Raw genomic sequence first — 24,629 nt, forward strand, 5'->3', positions numbered from 1 at the left:
CTTTTGTGCAAAATGACTTTATTTCTTGGTCTAAAAGGCATGCAGATCCAGAGGAGTCAGTCTGAATCCCTTCCATTCAGGCTGCGTGTTCACACACCAACATGCCTTCTACTAAATCCAGCAAGTCCTCCCACTGCTCTGTTTTTTTCTCCTTCAATTACGAGAAAAACCAAGAAGCCTCCTGCCATCTGAAACGTTTTATCTGAAGCAGAATGTTAGTAGCTGAGATTTAAAGGTTTTTATGTTTTAAATGCTGACACGCCATAGCTATAGTGGTACCAATAGCAATAGCGTTATAAATAGTGTATGAATATACCCTTGTTTATCTTCTCAAAGTGCATTTCCAATTCTGTCAGCATACATGTAAGAGGGCTTAAGTAGCTTGTGTTTTGAATTCAAATACTATCGTGAACGGCAATATTTTTTTAATGAACTTGAATGAAATTATGGAGGACATCTGATAAGTGAGATTTGATGAAGCTTTAAAACATTTTTATCAGGGGATATTAAGAAATGTGAGACTGAGTGTTACAACATAATATCCTTTTCCTGGTGCTCCATTTTACTAACTTAAAGGGAGTCATTTGAACCATCATGTTAAGAATTCCATTTATTTGTTTAAAAAGAAGTAAACATTTGAGGCACTACTGCAGGCTGCTGCAGGGTGGATGGGAACTCATACTTTAGTAGCAAAGTTATCTCTCTGAAGTTATCTCCCTGATGACAAAGCGGAATGGGACGTAAACCAGTGTTGAGGATTAAAACTCTCACATCCTTTGCTTGTCCTGACACACGACTATATCAAATTCATGAGAGTGTCTTCTGCTTTACAGTGTGATGGGGAGATAATGATGTGCGGGTTCAGAAATGGGATTCTGAATGTTTTCTTCTCCTGTTTTCAGCAGCATCCATGTGGTTTTTTAGGGATGAAAGCATATTTTAAAAGTATTTCATACTGTGCCCCCAGCTCACAAGAGTTGTCTTAAAAGAAAGCCCTTATACTTATTTAAAAATCTGTGGGAACATTCATTGTATAGTTGAAATGTGGCAATTTTTTTTTTATTTTATTTTTCTACACCATCCTCTGCTGCAACTCAGTGCCTTGAAATAGAGATTGCATTAATATTCTCTAAACCCAGGCAGGGAACACGAGAGTCTTTGAACTCTGCATTTGCTGGGTGAAGCAAACAGTACATCGTGTTTCTAAACTACTGAATAAAGTTAAAATAATGGTAATAGAATGAAACAGCTTTTTTTCTAAGAGTCTGTGGGGAGGGAAAGGCTAGAAATGCCAATGATCTTGAGAGATCATAAGGCGCTTTTTACAAATTGTGTATTTGGGAATTATTGCCTTGACTTTGTCAAGGAGATGGTCTTGCGTTGGGCGTGGGTGGGGACCATCATCTGACAGCGCCACCGGGGTCTACAGCAGGATGGGGCGGGACGATCCGCCTTTCATTTGGCCATCGTCTTACCCGCTGCCCTGCCATCCTTGTGGGGAACATCTTAATGGACAGGAGACTTACTCGGGATGAAAACAATTGTGTGATGGTGGTTCCAGCTCTCCAGCTGCAACGTATACCAGTGCTAAGCTGCCTTACGGATCTTCTGCAGGTCGTTGCCTTAGTATTTTAAGTAGAGGGGTGTAAATGCATCCTGATTTTGCAGAGATGGCTCAAGGATGAGTACGCGACGTAGGCAAATAGAAATGTGCTAGCAGATACAGAAATAACCAGGTCAAAATGGACTACTTTTTTTTTTTTTCTTGTAGAAAGTGAATATAGAATTTTTAATAAAGGAACTCAGAATTAGATATTACTGTTTTGATATTTGAAAGACGAAAGTGTCTAGTGACAGCGACCTTAACTCTAATAAAAGGCATATGCAAATCAGCCAGCACTAGTAATTAAAAAGGAGCTACAAAAAAGGTCTCCTAAGCAGTGTAACTTTTTGAAGAAAAATAAAAAATCCTGTATGAAAGGCTGAAGGAACTCATCCAGATTTGCTTCCCAGATCTGTAAATCAGGGACAGGATTTACATATGCTGCTGTTTCATCTGGAATTCTCTTTATCCATCAGATTATTTTAGTATTTTGTGAACAGTACTGCTAATTCAAATCTATCATTAAGGTTGTTTTAGTTTTAACAGAAATCTTTTTCAGGTGTAACAGAAATCAAGTTTGCATGTAAAAGTTTTGCTGAGATATTCGGTGAGGACGTTGCTCCTCTATGCCCTCATGTCCCTGAGCAAGCCCAAAGAGACCCCTCATCCCTGCAGCCCACGGGCTCCTGAGAAATGCCGGAGTGCAGCATCTTCCTGCCTCTCAGCCCGGCGTTCTCAGGTGAATTCAGAGCTCTCGGAGGGTTCCTTTCCGACAGCCTGCAGGAAGAGAGGGTTACGCTGGTCACACAAGCAAAAGGGGATGATTTCCAGCAGCGCCCCAGCAATCGCCTCCCATCATGTTATGCAGAGACGAGACCTTCGGTGGGTGGAGTATCTCTGCCCATCTCACCTCCGCCGTCTTTGAAAAGGTATAAAGAGTCATCTTCCATTCATGAAGGACTGTATTATTCTTTGTGACTTTAAGTGGTGTTGCAAATGGTGGCCGGGTGCTGGTGGCCGGGTGCTGTTGCCCGGGGGTGGCCATCCCTGGACATCGCCTACACCAGCATCCCCCGGCCAGAAGTTGGGAGCAGGAGGCACAGACCGGGAGCAGCTCCCATTCCAGGTGACAGCAGCTTCCAGACTTGATTTGAGGTGGTCAGGAAGTTACTGTACAAATGATAGTTCAGTTCGCTGAAAACAAAAGCAGACAAATAGCTCTCCGGTAAATATTTTTCAAGGGTTTTTAATAAGTGCCTGGATTTCGGTGAGGCAGCTTCTGATGAAAGGTTTTGTCTCGTGCTGTAAATTGCGTGTGTGTCCCATGGTCTCTCTAAGGAAGAGAAACCAACAGCTTGGCGGATATTTTTGCATTTTCCGTGTTCTCAAAAAGGAGAAGTTTGGGGACCTCCTGTCCCCCCCGATGCGAGCTCCTTCCCCTGCTCCCTGGGGCTGAAGAGAAGTGATAATTTTATAGATTCGTATCTGACACTTGCACGCTGCCGTCTTGCCTTTGGTACTCTTTTTGCCGTTTTGCTTTTGCCTTGTTTGTCTCCAGGTTTGATTTTACATCACATCTCCACACGATAATCACCTGGCCTCCGAGTTCCCCGTTTTCAGTAGCTTCTTCATTAATATTTGAAGCATGTGATTTTTGCTTGTTATCAGCAATATCCCGGGAGACAGCAAGAAAGGCTGTGTAGGAGGGCATTTTAAAAGCTTATCTTTAAAACCAATGGTGTTTTGTGATTTAAAAATTAAATATGGATTAACAAATGGAGAACTGACACTGTCTGGGGAATCAAGATTGGATGTAGGGAGAAAAAGAGCGTGACTCAACAAACTGCTTGATCACAATAAACTAAAGCTATTGGTGCGGATATGCAGCCTAAGTAAAGTGGAACTGTGCAAAATATTTGACAGTCAGATATTACCTAAGTAACTGCGCAGTCAACTTAATTAAAAACATTTATTTCCCCAAAAGAAGAAGTCTGTAGAACAAATGAAAGCAAGCAGATTAAACAAGACTTGCTGAAATTGTGTATATATTCTTCTTTTATCCCTTTTTTTATGCAGAGAACATTGCTGTGTTCTGAGAAAGGCATACAAAAGTAAGCTTAGTGACTTTTAAAAGGAGCTACTTTTTCAGGAAACTCCGCCTCTGGACGCAGGGTCCGTTCCTGGCCTGGAGCAGCGTCTGAGTGGCAGAAAGAGCAAAATTAAGATTCAGACTGTTCCCGATCCTCTGCGTTGGTCACAGGCAGGTAGCCAAGTTGCTTCATCCCGTTGTCGTCCAGCTGGACGAGCAAGCAGTGGTGCAGTCAGTGTGGTTTTGCACAGGAGACTTCACTTTGAGTGACCTGGTCTGGTGGGAGGTGTCCCTGCCCAGGGCAGGGGGTGGCACTGGGTGGGCTTCAAGGTCCCTTCCCACCCAAACCATCCTGCGACTCAAGGACAGTGCCTTGCACTGCAGGGCTACATACGCCAAAACCTGACGCTGTGTTTAAACCCCATCAGTGGTCGAACGTTGCTCAGAGACATGCAAAAAGCAGCATATTCTGGCAGGATGGGATGCCTGTGCCCGTCTGTGAACGGTCCTGCAGACAGAGAAGCTGCTACGACCCCGTTGCTGGTACACGCATTGTGGTCAGAGTATCTAAATGAACTGTTTCTGGAAGTTTTTTAAAGAAACAGAAAATAAATGTGAATGAAGGACAGCGGAGCGCTGCTGATGAACAGTGGAGTGAGTTCCCAGCCTGGAGGCCATTGAGGCCACAGTGTCTCTAATAATTGCAAGTGCCTTACTTTTACGTTTTATCCAAGAAATGGATAATATTATCTGTAACGTGATCTGATGGAATTTATTCAGCAGTGACCTGTGCTTCGCTGAGCTGCACCTGTGGTCTTGAGTTTACACCTCTCAGTAGTCCTGGGCTTGCCCTGGCAGACCCCAGCCCTGCGACAGTGGCATGCCAGGGTGGCTCGGCCGCGCTCTGCCGGGCTGGCCACGCTCTGCCGGGCTGGCCACAGCAGCTTCTGGCTTCTGCTTCTGGCTGCTCCTCCAACCGGCCAACCATGCAGCCATGGCCTTCAAAGACTGGTCGTGCTGAGGAACTGCCGTTAAAATAAGAGCCTTTCTCCCGGTCCACAGAGGGTGAGGCGTTCCCGCCTGAGTGACGGGAGATTTGACGTGGGTAGCAAATGGCTCTGATGGCTTACCTTGATTTGGATGTGCAAAGTTTGAAAAAGTATCTGTAAATATTATAACACAGAGATATGAGCCATGAAATGAACCGATGTGTGTGTCAGCTTTGAGAAACAGAATTTTAAATAGAAAATTCAGTGCGCTCTATTCAAATAGATTTGATAGTAAAGCAGCTTTTCCGTGGTGTTAGCGCAAGCATTCACTGAGTAGGTAGGCATGAAATGCCAGAGAGAAATTTAATAAAACTGGTGAGCTGTCTTTTCAGTCATTGTTTTGGAATCAATCTAATCAAGTTCTTCCAATATGCCAAAATATTGGGAAGAATGATTAATTTAAAACCTTTGAAACTGAGAGGAATATTTTAAATTAATTTGCAGTGTTAATTTCTCCTACACATGTGGCAGTAGTTTATGTCATATAAAGATTACTTTGGTCATCTTTCTGGTCACAAAATGAATCAAAAATAAAGAGAGTGAATGTTATATGTGAAGTAAAAGTTAACATCTCTTTTCCTAGAAACTACATTGATTTACTGATTTTTAATTTATGTAGTACTCAGAACACCTTTAAATTCCTTCTTACAAGTAGTAGGCCTAACAATTTCAAGAGAAAATATATTGTCCCTTATTGGTCATTCCAGATTGAAAATGTTGAGACTTTTAGCCGGTGCCAGCTAGTCCTCAGCTGGATGAGACAGCACAGAGGGGTCCAGTTGGGATGGTTTTGCGCGGGAGAGCTCACGGGTGTAGTCACATCCTAAAGTACAGGGATTTATAATAAAAGCAAAAATTCCTCTTTGTACTAATTAGTTACCCATGTACATTTTCAGCTACTAAGTTGAGCTTTTTATCTCTCAAATTCCCATGAGATATAATAAATGACAATTGAAATAACGGGCTGCTCAGCAGTGTAGCTGTAGGTGCATGTCAGGAGGTATAGAGGGAAGAGTGTGAAATCTGATCTGCAAATAATATAAGAAAATTTAATTAAACTTAGACTAATACGACGAATGCCCCAACAGTAAGGCAAAGGGGCATATTCAGCATATTAATTTTTTCTTATCCTTTTTTTTGTGTGTCTCTGGTCTTCTGAAATCCAGATTTGCTAGTGTTTCCTTGCCATATCAAGTTTCCACGAAAGATCTAGTGAGAAAACTTTTTTGCGCCACAAAGATTGTTTAAATATTTATTGATTGGTTGATTTGAGGGTGTGACCTCATTTCTTGCTACCTTAAGTACCAAAGATCAGAAGATAAAACGTACTTTGGCTCTCCAAAGTTCTCGCTGTAAAGTAAATTTCCTTGTTGTTATTCTTTCTTAGGGTGGCACAGTAGGCGGGTACAGCATGTCCCACACTGTGACAGGTCTGGACTCAACAGTTCGTTGAGTTGGGACTGCTGGAGACAGACCTGAAGCAAACTTGACAATACTTCTCCTCCTCGCACAGGGAGAAAATACCTGTTGGAGTCTGTAGGTTTGCATTAGTGCAAGGACAATCTCTGTAAGTGCATACGAGTTCTTAACGTTAATACCCTTAAGTGCCCGTTCCGCTGCTCCTGCCCTCCTCCTGTGGGATATTCACCGTATTAGTGCAAGCTTTTTGGGGTCTTTGAAACTTACAGGATGAGGAGGGAATCTTTACAAACTGGTGGTGGTGGATATCCTGCCCTACGCGTTCAGTTTAGGAAAACACGAGCTTTTTTTCCATCGCTTGCTACTGGTGCTTCAGAAATGTTCTCTGGAAATTGTTACCCCAAAACTCTGAAAAATTTGGCTTATGTGTTTGCTGTTATTTATGTGTACATTTTCACTTGGTTTCACTCATTTTAATAAGTCACATTTTTGAATTGGCAATTAAAAAGTAAAGTTATAAGAACACGCACTGTGAAGTCCTCCCTGCCCTTCTCCCCCGTGACCCCTTGGGCTCGAGGGTTTCAGCATCTCTCAGAATCCCTCCACCGCAGCCTGAAAGATTTTGATTTATGTGTTTGATTCCCCTAACGCTTGGGTTTAGGCTTCTTATTGTATGCAGCGAAAGGGAAAACAAAAGTCTGTTTTTTCTTTGTTCTTCCTTCTGTGAAGAAAAAGGATGTTTTCTTAAAAATAGTCTTGCCAAAGATAGAGGCATACTATTGCCATAACTCCATTTGTTGAAAGGAAAACGAAGACTTTAAAGATTCATAATGTTTTTGGATGCTCTGGAGGGCAGAATGGGCTTTACTGGAGGAATAATTTCTGCAGCAATCACTTTTCTTTCAGTTAAACACATTAGGTAGTCCAAATATTGACAAATATTTCATACACCTCTTGAATTCAGCATCAAATTAAGAGAATCGCATTGTCTTTAATGGGCTGTTCATCGAAAAGCCTCTTTGGAAAACAGTCAATGAAGAGCTTTGTGCTTGAATAACTCGGGTATAACCATACTTAATCCATCTTCCGAGGTTCCCATGTGAAGTGAATGCAAATGGTGGTTCCCAGTTGCAGGGCCAAGCACATTTGTTGCTTATTAAGTTTTTCATGCTCCTAAACCTGCCCGCCCGTATTTGTGGCTTGCCTAGATGGGATTACAGGAGAATTGCAGAGATGAAACGCACTCACCGGGCAGAGGCCAGGCCTCGGGTCTGCTGCAAACTGTATTAAGGTCGCTACTTGAGATGTGGCAAACCTGCATCTAAGGGGGAATGTATTCAGACATTTCAGGAACAAGACCGTGACTGCGGTTCAAAGCCTGTGGAGCAAAGCTCTGCTTTCCAAGACGGGGGGTGATCTTTGCTCCACGTCCTATATGTTCACTTCACGGCAGCACTCGCATCTCTTCAGCTCACCATGTCCCCGCTGCAGCAGGTCAAAGCCGCGCATGTGGCTCAGCACCCTATGTCCCACCAGTCAGGGCCAGTAAAGAAAGCCCAGCCAGAGTGGAAGGGTACAAGGATGTGCTTGTGCAGCACCCCGGCCCCTGCCCCACATTACTCGGTGTGACCGCTTTGGGCGTCTAAGTTACTCAGTTTTGTGTTTTAGAAAGAAAGTGGGCAAGCACTCCCCATTCACCTCTGGATGCCAACCAAGACTTAACAGCCAGCTGTCACCTCCACATCTCTTCAGCCAGCTCATTTCCAGGTGGGTCTGGGACCACCCTTCTGTAGGCACCTCCAGCCCTTGATGTTTCAGTGCTGGGTACATAGTCCAAGCTGCAGGCGGTGTATGTGGCCCAGAGTATTCCCAACCGTATGGAGGACTTGCCTTTCCCATGTACCTTGTGTTGGGTCCCTCTCCCAGGCAGAGTCCCCAGCGCAGCTGGCCGAGCTCTGGTCGGTAGCTATGGTAGAACTGTGGTGGTTTGACATGGGATAAGGATGAAACCTGGACTGCCTTCCAAGAGCTTGCTCCTAACTTTTGTGCCTTTTACGACATTTTTTTGCAGAACTCCATTAAATTGAACTGATTATCCACAGGCAGTGGATGGGGTTGGGGGGTGGGGGGGAGAGGTGGTTTTTGCAATGCTGCGATAGTGATTTTATTGAACTATATTGCATTTTTAGTACTCATTTGAGAGAGGGTTATTAAAGCACAGTATTGTACATTAAGAACATTACTCCAATGTGAAGGAGATGAGGGTTATGAGAAAGACAAGAAAAGACCAAGGAATTTAAAGAGTTTTGTTTCTATTTTTCATTTCCCCCATCCAAGGACTAGAAACATAACCTATTTAAATAATTCTTAGCTTTGCTGATTTTACACGTTTTGAGTCCCAGAAGGCAGTGGTCAGTGTAGAAGCTTGCAGTGATGACCTTGCGTGTGAATCTTTTGAGAGAAAATATGCTGCAGCGGGACTGAGGACTAATTGGAAACCCAGGTAGGATCTACCAGTAAAACTGTCTTTTGGTATCTCAGTCATCCCAAGCGGCACCTGCAAATCCGATCTAGAGATGATTTGCTTTCAAGACGCTGCAGAACGCTGTGCTTATATATGCTTTTATCAGATGTGTACGTGAATCAGAGCTTTATTCAGCTATCACCAAAACGCTATGAAATATGAATGTACATAATATAACGGCAGTTTGCTAATGATATTTGATGAAATTTTCTCTTGGTAAAATTAGACCTTGTGTAGTTTGCTTCTGTTATGATCTCCACACGACAGGGACCTATGATTCTGCAGAGCTGAGGATTAGTACCGTCTGAGAAGCATCACTTCGAGCTTCAATTAAACTTGGGAAGCAGCAAGCAGAATAGTGTGTGCTAATTAGAGAGCAGTTCCCCAGAAGAGGCTTGGGGATGGTTACTGAAGCATACAGAGAAGAGAACTTCATCCTGCTAGAAGTATACAGGAGTAATAAGCAGATCTCTCTGTCTTCCTTTGGATGAGGCGCAAGGAACTGGAGGTGAAACAAAACGTTATGGAAGCCACCTTCTTTTCCTCTAACCCTCCACTCCCCCCAGACTGATGTCCTGTTTTCTTTTGTATTCCTCCCAAAATGTTAGTTGATCTTTCTAGCTAAGATAAGTGAATGCCAAATCCTGTTTGCTTTTGGGTGCTTACCTTACTAGTTCTGTGCTCTGGCCCCGCGTCTCGCTTTTTGTCCCCAGTAGCTCAAAGCCCAGGAGTTCCTATCAGTCTCCTTGTGTACCTCACCTATCGCGGAGCCTTTGCAAGCCCGACGCCGAGTTCATGACGGATTTTTTTCATGTTGTAAATGCTGGTCTCTTTTTGGGTGGAAAAATTAGAAAACAGGTTTCCTTCCAAAAGTATACTTGAAAGATTTCTAATCCTCCCTCCTTTCCCACCGAGATTTGTCATTGTGTCATTGCTGTTCTCTGGATTTCTCAGTCTTTGAAGAACTGACAAGTCTTTACTTGCCCTAACAGATATATAACAACCAAGAAAAGACCATTAACTGAGAGAAGGCTAAAATACTATGTTACCTCTCCAAGAAAAAATGAATTAGGAACATGGGAACACTCCAAATTGTAGTTAGAAAAGCTTCATCATTAGAGATCATTTTGTGCTTGCAGTTCGTAATGATTCACTATCCAGAGGTGGCATCGTTATTACTAGGGGGGGAAATATCCCTGCAAGAACAGCACAGCACTAAGCAGCCTCCTAAATTACAGTGTGGAGCTCCAAGAGGCAGTTCAGACAAATAAAACCATGTCATAGAGCCCAGGATTCTTTAGTGTGTGTGAAGGTTGCAGGAAATTGCTTTTTGCCGGGGAGCCAAACCAGCCTGGGAAGGTTTTGTTTGTGAGCAGTCTGGCATTCGGGCGTTTTGGGAAGGAAACAAGTAACTGGAGGTGAGAAGGGGCCAAGCCTGGCTGCCCAGTGCCCACCGTTGGGCGCGTGGGAGGGCAGGGCAGCCAGCCGGGAACTCCCCTGGCAGGTAATGGGCTGGTTTTCAATGGCTTTAATGGCTCAGAGCCTCAGCTGGAGAGATGTGGCTTTGGCTGCGTGTATCTTAATCGTAGCACTTATTTACAGGAAAACGGGGAATGTTCTGTTTCCCTGGAATCCAGTCTCCTTTCGAATTGATTGCTTTTCGTTCTCGGGAGGTAGCCCTGCTGGGTTACCCTCTCCTTGGGTTCATGGCCACTGGCCACGCTCAAGAAAACCTTTGTAGCATCGTGGTGGGACCGGGGCTTCCTCTGCAGCCTTGTAAGGGCCATCATCAGGGGTGGCCTCCTTCGCTTCTCCCTGTAAATTTCAGTTTAGGACTTGGAATTTGCCAGTTTTGAGGATTTATGAACCAGCTGCAAGACTGAGATACTTAGCGGGTGTTTTGTGTTGAGCATAGTTCTAATTTGTATCATTGCTTGGCTGTACATTATGCTTTTAAACATGGTATTTTTGGGGCTTTGTTTCCGTCTCTACCCGCAGCCAGAGATTTTACCGCCTACAGTTGTTCCTAAAGAAACAGTGTTTTATAAAGTGTTCTGACATTATTTTTGAGAACTTTGCCTTTGCTATTTTTATGCACAATGCAGTAGAGCCAGTCTCAGTCTGACTCAATCAGACTCCTTAAAGACAGAGAGAGGATTGCATTATTTTTGGATTTGCGCCATACGAGACCATGCAAAGTGTTTTGCACCCCCGTAGTTGTTCATCCCGCAGATCGGCAGATGCGCCCTTACAGACCTTTAATTCTGTTCCTCTCAACTTAATTCCGGTGTCTGACTTTGCAGTCTCTCTTTTCTGTTTGATAGCAGGCAATGAGAATACACCAAAATTCAGAACACAAATAATGTTATTTAGCCTGGAATTTGCTTGTTCAGACTCCAGCCCCGGGTCTTCGCCTCGTTCCTCAGAGCAGCGGTTATCGCCTTGTAGAGGTTTTACTGCGCAGCCCCCTCCGAACTGGGCCGTTTAAGCACTGCTGCCATAAAGTTGTAACAACAAAAGTGTTTGAAGCAGAAGCGGAACTTTTATTTTATATTGCCTTTTTTTTTTTTTTTTTTTTTCCTACATGGTTACACTGTATGGCTCAAATGTACTTTTTGTAGCACAGCTTTTAGGAAGCCAATAAATCTCAAGCCCCTTCTACTGCAAACACCGAGGCTGGGTCTGTTCTCCGGCGCTTGGGAGCATCGCGATGGGAGCAGGCGGGAGCTCGCCAGCACCGCGGCTGTTGATCTAACCTGATATCCTCCTGCTCTTTATTTTCTCTCTAGCAAACACAGCTTTTCTGAATCTTTGAAAATGATGATCTTATACCATTCTTATAACGTAATTTGGTGTTCCGGAGAGAGTCGTAATTTTTTATATATTGCTGGAGTTTAACTGCCATAATGAAGGACAATTTTTGAGGTGATAAAATGCACTAGGAATGTCATTAAATATGCAGCAAAGCTACGACACAGTGGAATTAAGCATTAATGAATAACATACTAGGAATATTAGTCTTCTGTATCAGTTGAGGTCTTCTGTTCTTTGGTTATGATGAGGTCTAATGTGAAAAAATGAGACAATAAACAAGCTTAGCAAAAATCAAATTTTAAAATGATTCAGTAGAATCCTAATATATAGAAAGTTTCCAAGTTAAAGGCATTGCATATCCACAAGGATGCTTGCCCTTGGATAAATTGTTGCAGTTTCATGTTTTAATGTAATTTTATTATTGGTGCACGTTTTATTTTTACAATTGAATTACGATACTATGGAGACGTAATTTACATTCTAGCCTGTCTGCACACCACTGCAGTTGTAAACTTCTTTACTGGCATATGCAAGAACTTCATAACTCTTGGTCAGTAGGATGTTAACTATTTCTAGTAAAGAAATGAAAGCCTGATCCAGAGCCCCATTAGAACTTTGATTTTGGACATAAGGATCCAACTGTCATTTCTGGATCTCTCTATAACTCAGCTTTTTTGACTTAAAGTTCATTTTTCGTGAGGATTCTGCATACTCTGTGCTGATTTAGCCTCCTCATTTATTTTTTTTCCTTGAAATGTGATAACTTCGTGCTCCTGACTTTTCCATTCTATAGATCTGTATTTGTTCTGGGTGGAGCTGTGGCTACGCCAGCCCAGCAAAGGCAGTCAGAATGAAGTCCAGACAATCCTCTCTGAATATGCCTGTTTTAAATTGTGGGGTCAGAATAAATTAATTTCTTTCCATTTCTGGCTGGCGGGAACTTTTTTAACAGTGAGCTCATTTCAATAGATTAAAGTTTCTTTGTACCGCATCTGCCAGAGCTGGGGCTGGAGCGGACTGCCACGGGGCATCGCCTGTGGGCTCTGCGTCACTGCTTTGAAGAGGAGATGGGTCAGTCTAAGGTCCAAGCCTTGCTGCTGCATGAGTGCTTGAGAGCTTGTGTGTGAGGTGGACTGAAGGTCTCAGACCAGTTCCTGGCGAACTTTCTCGCCTTGATGGGCCAGGGGGATATTAGGTGGTCAGTAACGCAGGCAGGACTTATTTTGCTAGCTTCGTTTACTGTGAATGTACAGCTCTGGGAACAGGACTGGAAATTTTCCTACAGTAGAGTAACTTACTGAAATTCTTACTATTTCTTGCACGAGGCTGATGACAAGTCCTGTAAAGTGGACGTTGGGGAGATTATTCTGGTTTTTATTTAAGACAATAAATGTGAATTCCCACATATAACAAAGAATCGTCTTAAACCCCGTACCTGACACGCGGTTCCTGCTGCGTAACGTTCGCTCTTCTCTAAAGCAAACATGTGAGTCATGTATTGACTTCCCAGTGATTGCTCTTTGAAGATTTTGTGGCTTTTGTGTCAGTTGTTTGAATAACTGTTCTACTGGTGAGGAGTTTGACGGCAAGCAAGCTGGCAGGCCTGGCTGTATTTCAAGAATATGAAATAATCTTTATCATTCCCGTTCCTTTAGGCTGTAATGCTGCTTTATCAGGGAAATGTCCTCAACTGTCGTATCCAAGTTTTCACATGGAGAGAATACTCACTTCTTTAAACTCAGTCTTCAGTGTTACTGCCACTGGTTTCTTTTTCTTCTACAGAATATATGAGGTTTAGAAGTAAAATATAAGTATGTAAAGCACAATAAACATCCAGGAGGCAGCTTTCGGCAGCTGCTAATTTTAAAGTAACATATTAATGAAATCAATTAAGAGTTCCTTTTAATAATTAGCAAGAGCAAACCTAACTTTCTGAAGCGATGTTTTCAGTATTGCTAAAAGTGATTCCCCCAAAAAGAGTATCTCTGTAGATAAATCATCTGAAAAAGTGTTAAATTGTCTCTTCTGCTACCTGATAATCCAATTAAGTGGTGATAAGAAAAATAGCTCTTGGAGAATTTCAGGGAAGCAGAATAATGTGCTTAGTGTTGTACCAGAATCAAAATACCACATAATCATGGGTATCCATGGATACTGAAGCAACACTTTGATTACTAGATACATCCATTACCCTTAAATACCGGAGTTAGGTGTTTAATGCCCCGAACAATTTACTGCCTGACTGCCTGAACTTGCACAGAGAATTCTCCTGGGGTTTTGCCTTTCGGAGGCACAGCACAGAATCTGTCAACGGGCACAAGGAAGGCAGCTATGATATTTTTAAGACTCTCTGTCTTCTTCCAAGTTCCTGTGTGTTTTGCAACTGCTGCCGCCCAGATGGCTCGACTCGCCCGCCTGTCCTCGAGCTGCCTGTGAACTGGGGCATGATGCGATGTGGCCCAATCTCCGTCCCACGCCTGTGACATATGAGTGGGATTCCCGTGAAAAAGCTCCTATGATAATCTTTCACAGCGCTTGCGCTGTTGGGACTCGCTCCGCACCGAATGGATGAGCTCGATGTTGCGTCTCTGCAGCACCAGAAGTTTCATCACGGCAAGATGAGCATGTTGGTTGTTTCGTGGTGTAGGATCATAGAATCGCAGAATGGTTTGGAAGGAAGGGACCTTAAAGATCATCTTGTTCCAGCTCCCCTGCCCTGGGCAGGGACACCTCCCACCAGACCAGGAGTTTGAAGCCACAGTTTCTCCACCGGAGTTTTGACTTCTTCGTTTCTTGTGCAGGGCAGGAGTGGGAACCCTAGAAAAAAAGCCTCCTCTGCACAGAAGCTGCTGTGGGTCCTGAGGGCAGCCCAGGAGAGGGGCACGTGGGGCTCTTACTCGTGTGGTCCCGCCACCAGCTTGGCTTTTTCCTTTCCATTGCATGAAAGGATCCGGTCCTCTTTCCTAGGGTTGATAGTGAGAAAATAAAATACCAAAGGAGAGAAGTAAAACGGGCATTTAAAAAGCACTTTGAAAGTGACCGTTGGGAGTGTGATTATTTAACCCAGACTTTGTAGCGGTGGCTCCAGCACCGTCTCGGGGCAGGTACCTGAGCTGGCGGCACAATGTGGGGATCCGGCATCTGCTCCTGCTCCTGGAGCATGGCAGGGGCCGCGCTTGGTGCCTGCGTGACCATCCCTGCAACGCCGGCTCCTTCTGCATTGTGAAAATGCCATACGGTTCAGGAGGTCAACAATAGGAAAAGTGTGAGCAGAAACTTTTCATTTTTTCATCTTTTGCAAAGATTGTGGGGTTTGTTATTTTATTTTCTTCTTTTTTTTTTTCTGCTTTTTTTGTACTCACAAAATGTCTTTTATATTATGAGAGTTCCAAACCAACTTCCTTGAATGTCTCAATACAGGTTTTCGTAGCAAAACATTTTTTTGAGGAGAGTTGTGAGGCAGAATCTTACATAAGTATTTTGTTGGAAAGGGGAAATAGAAGAAAGCCTGCACCCTGTGTAGGCAGAGAATGAGTGGGTTTAGTCCATTGTTCCTGACAGTAATTGAACAAACTAAATCCTTCCTATAAGCCATTTTGCTAAAAGTAAAAGCAGGAAACCAAGAAACAGATGTCGTATCATCCCACTTGTTGCACAACTTGTCCTTTTTAGTCTGCCTTTGCTAACCCACTCATCTTGGGTGTTTTGGATCACCCTTACTGCTCTTCCCTTCAGCGAGCGTCAGTACTGGTTTTTTCTGTTCCTAATTGAATAGTAATTTTCTGCAAAAAAGGACAAAAAAGTTCTGTTGAACGGTAATTTGGGGGGGATATGTGATTTCATGCTTCCTAAATTTATTTGTAAACTGAGACTAAATTCAGTCTGCAGAACTGGAGAATTGGAGAATGGAATTGGAATTCCTGGAAATGGACTGGAACTGGAGAGAGCTGGGGAGGAGGATGAGAAGGGCTGCACATTGCCGTCACATCCCACTGCCCTCAGCAGCGGGGGGACAGCCATGTTCCCATGGGGGAGCTGGGGTCCCCCCAGTCCCGGAGAGCGATTTGCCGTCTGCACGCGGTGGCTTCAGTCCCAGTTTTGATGCTGCCCTTTGGCTGAAAATCAGCATCCCCTTCTGCTCCAGCTGGGGACAGTGCAGCTCTGCAGACGGGTGCAGGGACTCTGCCCCGGGTGCCGGTAGGCGATGGAGGGGTCAGGACACCAGGACATCTGTGGTAGAAGTTCAGCACCACTCTGGGAAAGGAGGAAACTCACGTTTTACCCAATGACTGTTGTAATCATTGAGTGAGAGGAAGAAACCAGAATCTCATGCGTAGCTCCTCATTTGCTTCCCCCTAAAGGTCCCTAATAACGACTTGTTTCCAATTCAGATTAAATGGAGATTGTTGTTTTAGGTAAAATTAATTGTATGACTTCTTATTTTAATGAGAAAAACTGAAGATCTAGCAACACACACACAAAAAAAGTTTGATCTCTACATTTACTTTTTCAGTCTGGCAGCCAAACTAAAACATCAGGTATTTGTACATCCTTAATTGCCAGCGTCCTGAGCAGTACCTCAAGATAAATTTCCTCTGTCTCCAGCATCACTTAATTAAAACTTCTGCAGAAGTGTGTGAGAAAGCAGGGGCCATTATAAGGATCAAAGTGAAAGCAGAGCAGGTTCCCTTTGTGGAAAGATTAACTAGAAATGGCGTTTCTTGAGACAGCAACTCTGCTACAATGAGTCTTGTCAGTGACTTAACGAAATTCAGAGGACTCTTCTATTAGAAATACAATTTGGGGGCAAAATTGTTTTTTACCAGCCAGGGAGAAAGGACCCAACTTCACTTTGCATTTTGTTTATTTGTGCAAGAAAAAATCTGGAAGAGCTGTTAATTTCGGTTGAAACGTTAGCGTTTCTGTCTTCTCTCAGAGTGCTGCCAGTGGTTGCAGTGTGGGGAATTTTAATGCCGGGAACAATACCAAACAGCCGGGTCAGTTTGCCAAAGTGGCACAAACCACGGGGAAAAATAGAAGCTGTAAAACCAAATAATTTTCAGGTTATTGTTTGAGGAAATGGTTTGCCTTGTTGTCTTATCCTTTTCATAGATTATTGTGCGTTTTCATGGCTTACTTGTTGGATAAAGGCGCATCTGGAAAGGCTGAACCTACCAGGTCTGCTCCCGGTGTTCCCATCCCAGATCCGATGTTATTACAAAAACCATTTGCTGGCAGCAGGGAAGGATGAAAAAGATGCCAGTGTTGGACTTCTATACATAGCCCGGAGGAGAAGGGATATTGTTTCAAGAGAAGAGTGGTGTAGAGCTGACCGCCTCATCGTCGTCGTCATGACTGTCTTTCATATACTGATTCCTGTGAATCTCTAAACCTCCATTGTTGAAGGAGTTAAACATTTGCTGGTGGAATTGCTTGAATGCTCTATCTTACATATATTACAGTTCGCATCTCTCACGCATCTCCAATATCCATTATCTTCATAACGGTCTTTGCATTTGGTTGCAGGATCCCGGTTACCTGCTGTCTTCCCTCACTAGACAGAAATGACCGTGGCGAAGGGCAGGAACCCTCCGTACCCAGCTGGTTTAATGCATGGTGCTGCTACTGGGACCAGTCCCGGGGGGACAGGGAGGCTCCGGCGCGGTCGCTGGCTGCAGCAGGGGTTCAGTCCCAGACTGCATGAATTGCCATAGCAGTCTCTAGCTAGCTAGACTATTTGCTGCTTCTCCAGGCCTTCAAGGGTAATATATTCCTGCAGAAATCCTATGACAAAATCCTTAATTTGCAACTTTCACATTTTTACCGCTTAATTCCCTCGGAGGTTTTTACCTCAGGAGCACTGTGAATTAGCTTGACAGTTTAAATAACTGTGCACGTGCGTTTCCTATTGTAATAAGAATGCAGGATGAGAATATGGAAGTTTAACTTATTTTATATGTGTCATTTGGACAATACATACCCAATTCCTTGGGCGTCTATTATCGCTAAGGAATGAAAAACGGCATATGCCTCTGCCTGCCATGAGGTCCTCCGCAGAGATCGAAACACTTTTATTCGAGCTCCTGAGCTTGGATGTAAGCAGAAGCCAATGTGACGGGTGCCGTCGGGTGGCTGGGATGGATCACCCTGCTGCTACAGCCAGAGCTTGTACTCCGGTGGCAGATGCTGCCCGGTGTGGACTTGAGCAAAACAAAGCAAATAAGAAACTAATACACGCCGACCCGTTTCGGTGGCTGGGAGCGCCCATTAGTCAATTTGTAACACTGTCACTTTCCTGGAAGAGACACCAGCAGTTCAAAACCCAAATATCCATCAACGTGTCTGAATTGTATTATCTGGGTCTCGGTCCTCTTGCATCTCATTCTCTGCCTTTCTTGTTTGCCCTTGATGTGCCGTGTACGGCTCGGCCCGTGCTGTTCCTGATGTTGCCTCAGAGAGTGCTTTCTCATGCTGGTCTCTCCTCCTGCTGTTATATTGAAAGTATTGTAGCTGCCATACTGGCCAATGAAATATTTTGGGTTTAATCATTGGTGTTTGCCATTTAGCCATAATTCCTGTTTACGGTTTATCTGTAATTCCTTTGTGACAGAGATGGCACAGAGGTTAACAGGATATGGCGCCAGCCACTCCGTTTGGGAAAGCTCTTCCACCATCCCGGCTGTAAGAGCAGCTCTCCATCTAGGTGGGGCTAAACACATCGAGTCCGACCACGGCACCCCTACCGTAACTGGTGTGGTAAAAAAGCAGCTCTCTTATCCCCCCCCCCACCAGTGGACAGCAGAGAAACAGGGAGCTGACCTCCCAAAGGCAGTAAAAAACTCTGGATCACAAAAAAAGACCTGAAATCTGCCCTCCCAAGTTCCATACTGTTTCCATTCTCCACCCTGGCTCCTCTTTTCTTTGAAAAACCCAGGGAAATTACATACTTTGAAGCTGTACGTTGCATTAGAGGCTTTTTTCCTCGCTATTGAGAGCCTGGCCACAGCTGTCTCTCTGTCCAAAGATGCTCGGTTCAGCTGGAATCATTATCGGCTATAATAAGATTTTTGGCTTCTCCATCCAGGCGATAGAGATTGCGTGACCCACACAATAGGTGTAATTATCCTCAGGATGGGTTGCTGAGCTGGTAGCCTTCCCAACAGCTTCGGCCTTTTTTCCGAGCCCTTAAATCACGTAGGTCGCAATTACTTAACATTAATTACTGATTTTTTTTAATTATAGTTTTACAACAACAAAGTGTCAGCTGATCTAGGGTATTTTTTTTTCTTTTTTCCCTTGGATACAGGGATTCTTTAATGTAGATAGACTCAATTACAGAAGTATTGCTGTTGTGGGTGCCAGGTCCGAGACCTCTTTGTTTCTGTTTCTCTGCACACGCGGTGAGGTGGTCGTTTCATTGGATGGATGGAGCCACAGAGCACCTGTAAGCCGCCTTCTGTCCTGGTTTAAAAGGCTCTTAAAGTTACTTATTGGTGCAGGGATTGGAAATCAAAAGGTGCCGGGGATCATTGCTCTGTGTGCCTGTCCGCTGGGCTGCGTTCCTTGGGGCTGCGTTTCCGATCCTCTGGTGAGAGGGCCCGCTTTTCCCAAGTGAAGGCAATGGCGAGCTGTGAGGGATTGCAAAGGATCTTCGTGGCAGCTTCAGATGCGTCTAAATAATGGCTCCCTCCAGCATGCGTAAGCCCTTTGGTCTCGACACTATAAAATATGTCCACTCCTGTTCTGCTGTGTCCAAGGTGGAGCCTCTCGAAAGGGCACTGTGGAAGGAATGCATACATTTTCAAGTGACAAATCTTGGAGCTTTATAAAGCCTGTGGGTTGGTTTGGTGTGTTGTTGTTTTTTTTTCTTCTCTCTCAATGAATTCTCCAAAGTTCCCACATCCTTATTCAACAAGAGAAATCAGAGTCTCGTGTCGGAGGTTCGAAGTGGCTTGGCTTGGCGTGATGGAGCGCCAGGGAGGGTGCGGGTGCTTTCCGAGAGCAGCTCATAACTTTAAATTCTCCTCAGGCGCAATGCCAGAAGGGAGAGATTTTCCCCCAGCAGAGACACAAGGATGGCTTCTCCTCGGGTCCCAGCTGTCTTGTGCTCTGCCTGTGGACGGAGATGCTTTTAACCAGCACATGGTCCCTGCCAAGTGGGGCGTTTCAGGAAAACTGAATAGCTTTGCTCCCGGATTTGAGTTGTTTCTGTCTAATTTTGACTGGGGCAAATAAAACAAGTGTTTAAAAAAATGTTTAAACTTTCTGGACTTACTAGCAATGTGACTTTCCTTCCTCATTTCAAACTGAAGTTTACTTTTAAAAATCGGCATTGTTTTCTTTTAAACAAAAAAAAAAAATCAAGTTGCAATAATTTCAGGTTGTAATCATTGTAAAACAAAATGAAAGGTTCTGCATGAGTCAGAGAAAAACTTAGGGGTTATTACTCTGTTTTATTCTTTTTCAGCCTTTCCTTAGAACCATTTTATTTCTTCCCACCAAAACCAATCTTTTTTTCCCCCAGAGTTTTTGGATCAGCGAGTACCAACAGACCTGGCCTGACTTCAGGCAACCTCTGCGTCTCGGCTTCTCTACGGCTAAAATAAGGAAAAATGATCCTGACCTACTTTGTAAAGTGCTCAGAGATCTGCAGAAGAGCTCCATTTTGCAATTTTAAGCCCATGCGTTTGCTCTTTATGAATGTTCAGTGTTTTTCTCCAGGTGTTTGTGTGTCTGCTTTGCCCTGGTTTGGGATGATTCCCTTCTCGTGTGCCGATGGGGGATGAGCCGCTTCCCTGAGGGGGAAAGAGCTCTTTCCCTGAGAACACCTTCTCTATTCCTTTATTTAACGCTACTTTTAAATCTGTATTTTAAAGCATATCTGTGAATATCTCCTTTGTCCTGCTGTCTTTTAATTAACTCATCCCCGCTGCTGTTTCTTATTATGCATCTCTGATACTTAATTAACACACTTTGCAGTGTACTGAGGAAGTTGGTATCTAAGATGCCATAAAAAGATGAAAGTGTTTATCACCGACAAACAAAATAATGAAGGCAAAACTCTGTTTTCATCTGCCAACAGTGACAAGCAGATTGTCACTGGAGACTTGGGGGTTTTTTTGCTTTTAGGTTTTTTTCACCCTAAAACAAGCTATATAACTTTTAATATGTGAACTCTGCTAAAAATGAGTATTTCTTTGGTATGGATGGATGGATTTATCACTATTACTGTGTTGATGACATTTTTGCAATGTTACCTGTGTATTTCTGAGAAGTCCCGTTCACAGACACGTACTTTATCTTGAGGCCTCAATTGCTTGAGCCGCTCCGTCCGTTTCGTGACGGACAGGTGAATGAGTAAGGATTTTCGTGAACAATCATTCCCAGTATCTCAGCTCCTTTGCTGTTCCTATCCCAGAGAAGTTGTTTCAGTAGAAGCATTTTCCCTCAATATCCTTCAACTTGCAAAATTAAAAAGAATGTCAGCTCTTCGCTGAGAGAAAGTTTGTCTAACACATTGTCAACATCACTTGCCTTTCAGCCTGATGTTGGTTTGTTGTTTTTTTTTAAATCAATTTAAGCATGTTCAGGTTGTTGTTTGTTTGTGGATGTTTTTTTAAATCCCTCGACTGACTGGTTTATTTTGCTTTTCTATGGTATTGTTCTTGCCCATCTGTTTAATCCGTGACCCTGCCCAGCCATGCTGTACACTGTGTGTATCCCAAGGAGTGCTCTGTGCAAAAAAATAATTGTATGAATCCCTCAGGAAGCTTGAAATGAAGATTAAGTGCTCTATAAGGGCAGTGATCCGATCGGAGAGTTTCTCTTCCTCCCAGGCTCCCCTTCCAGCCATGTGTATTTCCTGCTGCCTTTCCTGTGCTCTCCGCCAACAGAGTCCTTTTCTTCTTTCTTCTTTCTTCTGCAGGTGGGCTCTGCATTGCTCAGTCCCTGAAAATCCCCCAGGATCGCAAGGACAAGACCATCGACTTCGATAAAATTATCAAGCAGCTCCTAGAAACTCCCAACGCCAGGGCCATCGTTATCTTTGCCAATGATGAGGACATAAAGTAAGGATGAGTGAGGGAATGAATTCCTTTGTGCATGACAGCTATGCGGAAAAGAGAAAGCAAATAAGAATACGAATAATGAAGGGGAAGTGTCTGTTTGCAAGAGAGGTGTGGGGATGTGGAGTTCATGTTGTGGAGGGCAGCACCAGGCATGGAGGTGCTGCTGTTGCTGCCCCAGACCGTGCATCGCTGGACTGGGGAGGAGGGAATGCTGATCGAGGTCTGGAAGCTTTTCCTGGCATAGGGTTACTCATGCATTGGATGGCAGACCTGACCTTACCTCTCAAAGAGGTATTAAGAAGATGCCCCGCTCTCCAAGCTCATACTACTCTGTATTATTCATTAATTCAGAGTCTATTTTATGGCAAGTGACGGTTAGTAGTGATAAAATGTCTTAGATGCTTAAGGTTGAACCACATAAGCTGCTGAAGGTTTAACCACGTACCCCTTGTACATAAAATAATATAAAGAATATTTTAAATATTTCTCATTTCCCCATGCTACATCTTCTGTCTCCAGAATTTTAAATTTACTTAAAATTTTGATGGCATTGTCAATTGCTGAGAGGCTCAATTCTACAAAATGAGACACAAAGAAGTTAGTATAAAGCTTCAGTAAAGTCAATGGCAAAACTTTAGGTTTTAGTATAGTCAGTATTTCAGTCTTAAGATACAGGATGAATTAAAAGAAAGGTTCAATCTGTGGTGCATGAATTGTGATATGGGGTGTTGTGAAATTCCTGAGCCCTGTTGATTACAGGATTATGCTATTTCTGTTCATTCTGTAGTTGCAACACAACACTTTTTCCAAGTAATTATATCTTTAAATTAAATTAATCTGTGAACAAAACATTCTTTTCCGCAGGCAAATCCTTGCAGCCGCCAAGAGGGCAGATCAAGTGGGTCATTTCCTATGGGTGGGCTCAGACACGTGGGGCTCCAAGGTGAGCCCCTTACTTCAGCAGGAGGATGTCGCAGAGGGAGCCATCACCATCCTGCCCAAGCGAGCGACCATCGAGGGTAAGAGCTCTCTCCTGCTTGGCTTTCTCTCCCGCTTCCTGGAATGCTGCTGGCACAAAAGCGATCGTCCATCATTTTTTCTGATACGTGTTTTTGAATTAACGCATACAGACGTGGTATGATGCAAAGAGTACAAAGTGCATTGAGTAAGTCTTCATCTCTTGAAATTTTCCTAAATGTCTGTGTTCCTCATCTGAAAACCACACGTTATTTCCACAGTTGAGAAGCTAGACACCGTTATTTATTAACGGCGCTATTTCAGAGCTTATATTAAGCTGTCATGATATGACAGGGCCTTTATTACTTAAAAGAAAGTAAACCGAAATGATCTTAACATATCACGTATATACATAGGAAGAGAAAATCTTTTGTCTCTGAAGCAGTGGATAAGTTTTCTACTGAAGAAGTCAAAATTCATTTTAAAATCAGCAGTTTCCATTTAAACTTAACTTTTATTTCATTCAGATCAAGCACTGTATTTATTTATTATTTATTTTTATTTATTTCTTATTTCATGTTATAATTTTTTTATAATTTTTTTTATTTTATTATTTATTATTTATTTTTTAATATTTATTTATTTATTTATACGCACACAAGCACACTGCTTGTGTGCTTCACAAGTATGTGTACTTGTACATATGCACATGTGTATAAAAATTATGGGAAAGTTTTTTTACATAATCCCTTTGTTTCTCAACATTTTGTTGTGTTCTGAAGTGTTTGTTGTCTGATCTTTCCTCAATTTGTTATCCCTTTTTTCCGTATAGATGCTAAACTATCCACATGGCTTCCTCTGGGCAAACCAAACTCGCTCTTTAGAGTCCATGTTCTCTATAATATGAAAAGTTCTTTACAAGGGAGACACTGCATAAAGGAAACAAATTCCTTGGCTGGCACATGGCTTTGTGTTGGGCAGGGTCTCCAAAGAGCTCTTGAACGTCTTGCCCACGTTAAAATAAGTTCTGGTGTCTTCATTCCCTGGAAAACCAAGTACTTGCATTTATTGTTACTGTGTCTACACTACCACCTCATTAGTTATTCTTCTCAGCTATATAATATGCTGCATCATTTTACATTTTTTAAACCCTGGAGGCATTTTCACATGTTATTTCTCCATAAATACGTAAAGTTGATATACAATGAATTGTTTTGTTTCTGAAAACCAGGATATTTTAATAATCTTTTCATACCGTCTGTTTTCATCCCTGAGGGTTTCTGACACAGAAACAAAAAGTCTGCCAAGAGTACAGAGAAATAAAAACTTCCCAAGTTTGTTTGTTTTAAAATATTTTCCTTCTATATTACACATCAAACACGTTGGACGTAACGGGAAACGTGGTTTGCTTTTGGACAGAGTAAGTGATGGTAACAGAGTGGAAGGGTTCAGGTACAGAAGGTCGCACATATCAGCGTATTTAGTGTATCTGCAAAAAAAGCGTGTGCATTGAGCCTGCAAATATCTTCTTATTCAGTGAATATATCAGACTATTGCCTACAAGTCGGCTAGTGGCATTTTGCACATGTAGTCATGAAGATTGCATGATTACGTGTTTGTGATGCTTAAATTACATTTTGCCTATCTATATAATTGTGTGCATTCTTCAGGTGCGGGTGCCACGCAGCAGATACATATTTTGAGGCCCGTGAGTTGCGTGTTGCTCTGGGGAAAGGGCAAACCCCCCCAGCCAGGAGTAGGTACTGCGCTTGGTTTGGAAGGAGAGGCTGAGCACAGCGCCCAGAACAGCAGCTGCGAATGTCTCCTGGCTGCTCCGTGACCGCTCGGAAAGGTTCAGGCTGGTTCTTACCTTTTTCAGCCCTGTTCATCCATCCCTAATTGCCATCTGTATCTGCCATCTGCTGAGTCCTCTTGGGCGGGAGAGCAAAGGGATGGTTAAGAGCGCAGAGCAAATTCCCACTCTCCTGGAGCAGTTTTCCAGAACTCAACATTTCCTCTTTCAGACTGATGCCATTTCACTGTCATCCACTGAGAGAAACATCCAGTGAAAACTGTTTCTCACAGAAGTAAGTAATCCTTAGGTATT

The 24,629-nt window shown here is 43.2% G+C and overlaps 1 protein-coding gene across 7 annotated transcripts in view; it reads left to right on the forward strand.

Moving 5' to 3' along the window:
- GRM7 (glutamate metabotropic receptor 7) overlaps positions 1-24,629 on the forward strand; it is a 304,695-nt gene that overhangs the window by 137,240 nt on the left and 142,826 nt on the right. For all 7 annotated transcript variants that reach the window (XR_012589416.1, XM_074603377.1, XM_074603378.1 and 4 more), the window contains exons 3-4: positions 21,424-21,565; positions 22,430-22,584. Coding sequence is in view for 6 of the 7 variants with exons in the window: in XM_074603377.1 (XP_074459478.1) it covers positions 21,424-21,565; positions 22,430-22,584 (297 nt within the window). In the remaining variant the exon portion in view is untranslated. The remainder of the gene's footprint in view (positions 1-21,423; positions 21,566-22,429; positions 22,585-24,629) is intronic.

The sequence above is a fragment of the Larus michahellis genome, chromosome 10 (assembly GCF_964199755.1).
Source record: "Larus michahellis chromosome 10, bLarMic1.1, whole genome shotgun sequence".
NCBI lineage: Eukaryota > Metazoa > Chordata > Aves > Charadriiformes > Laridae > Larus > Larus michahellis.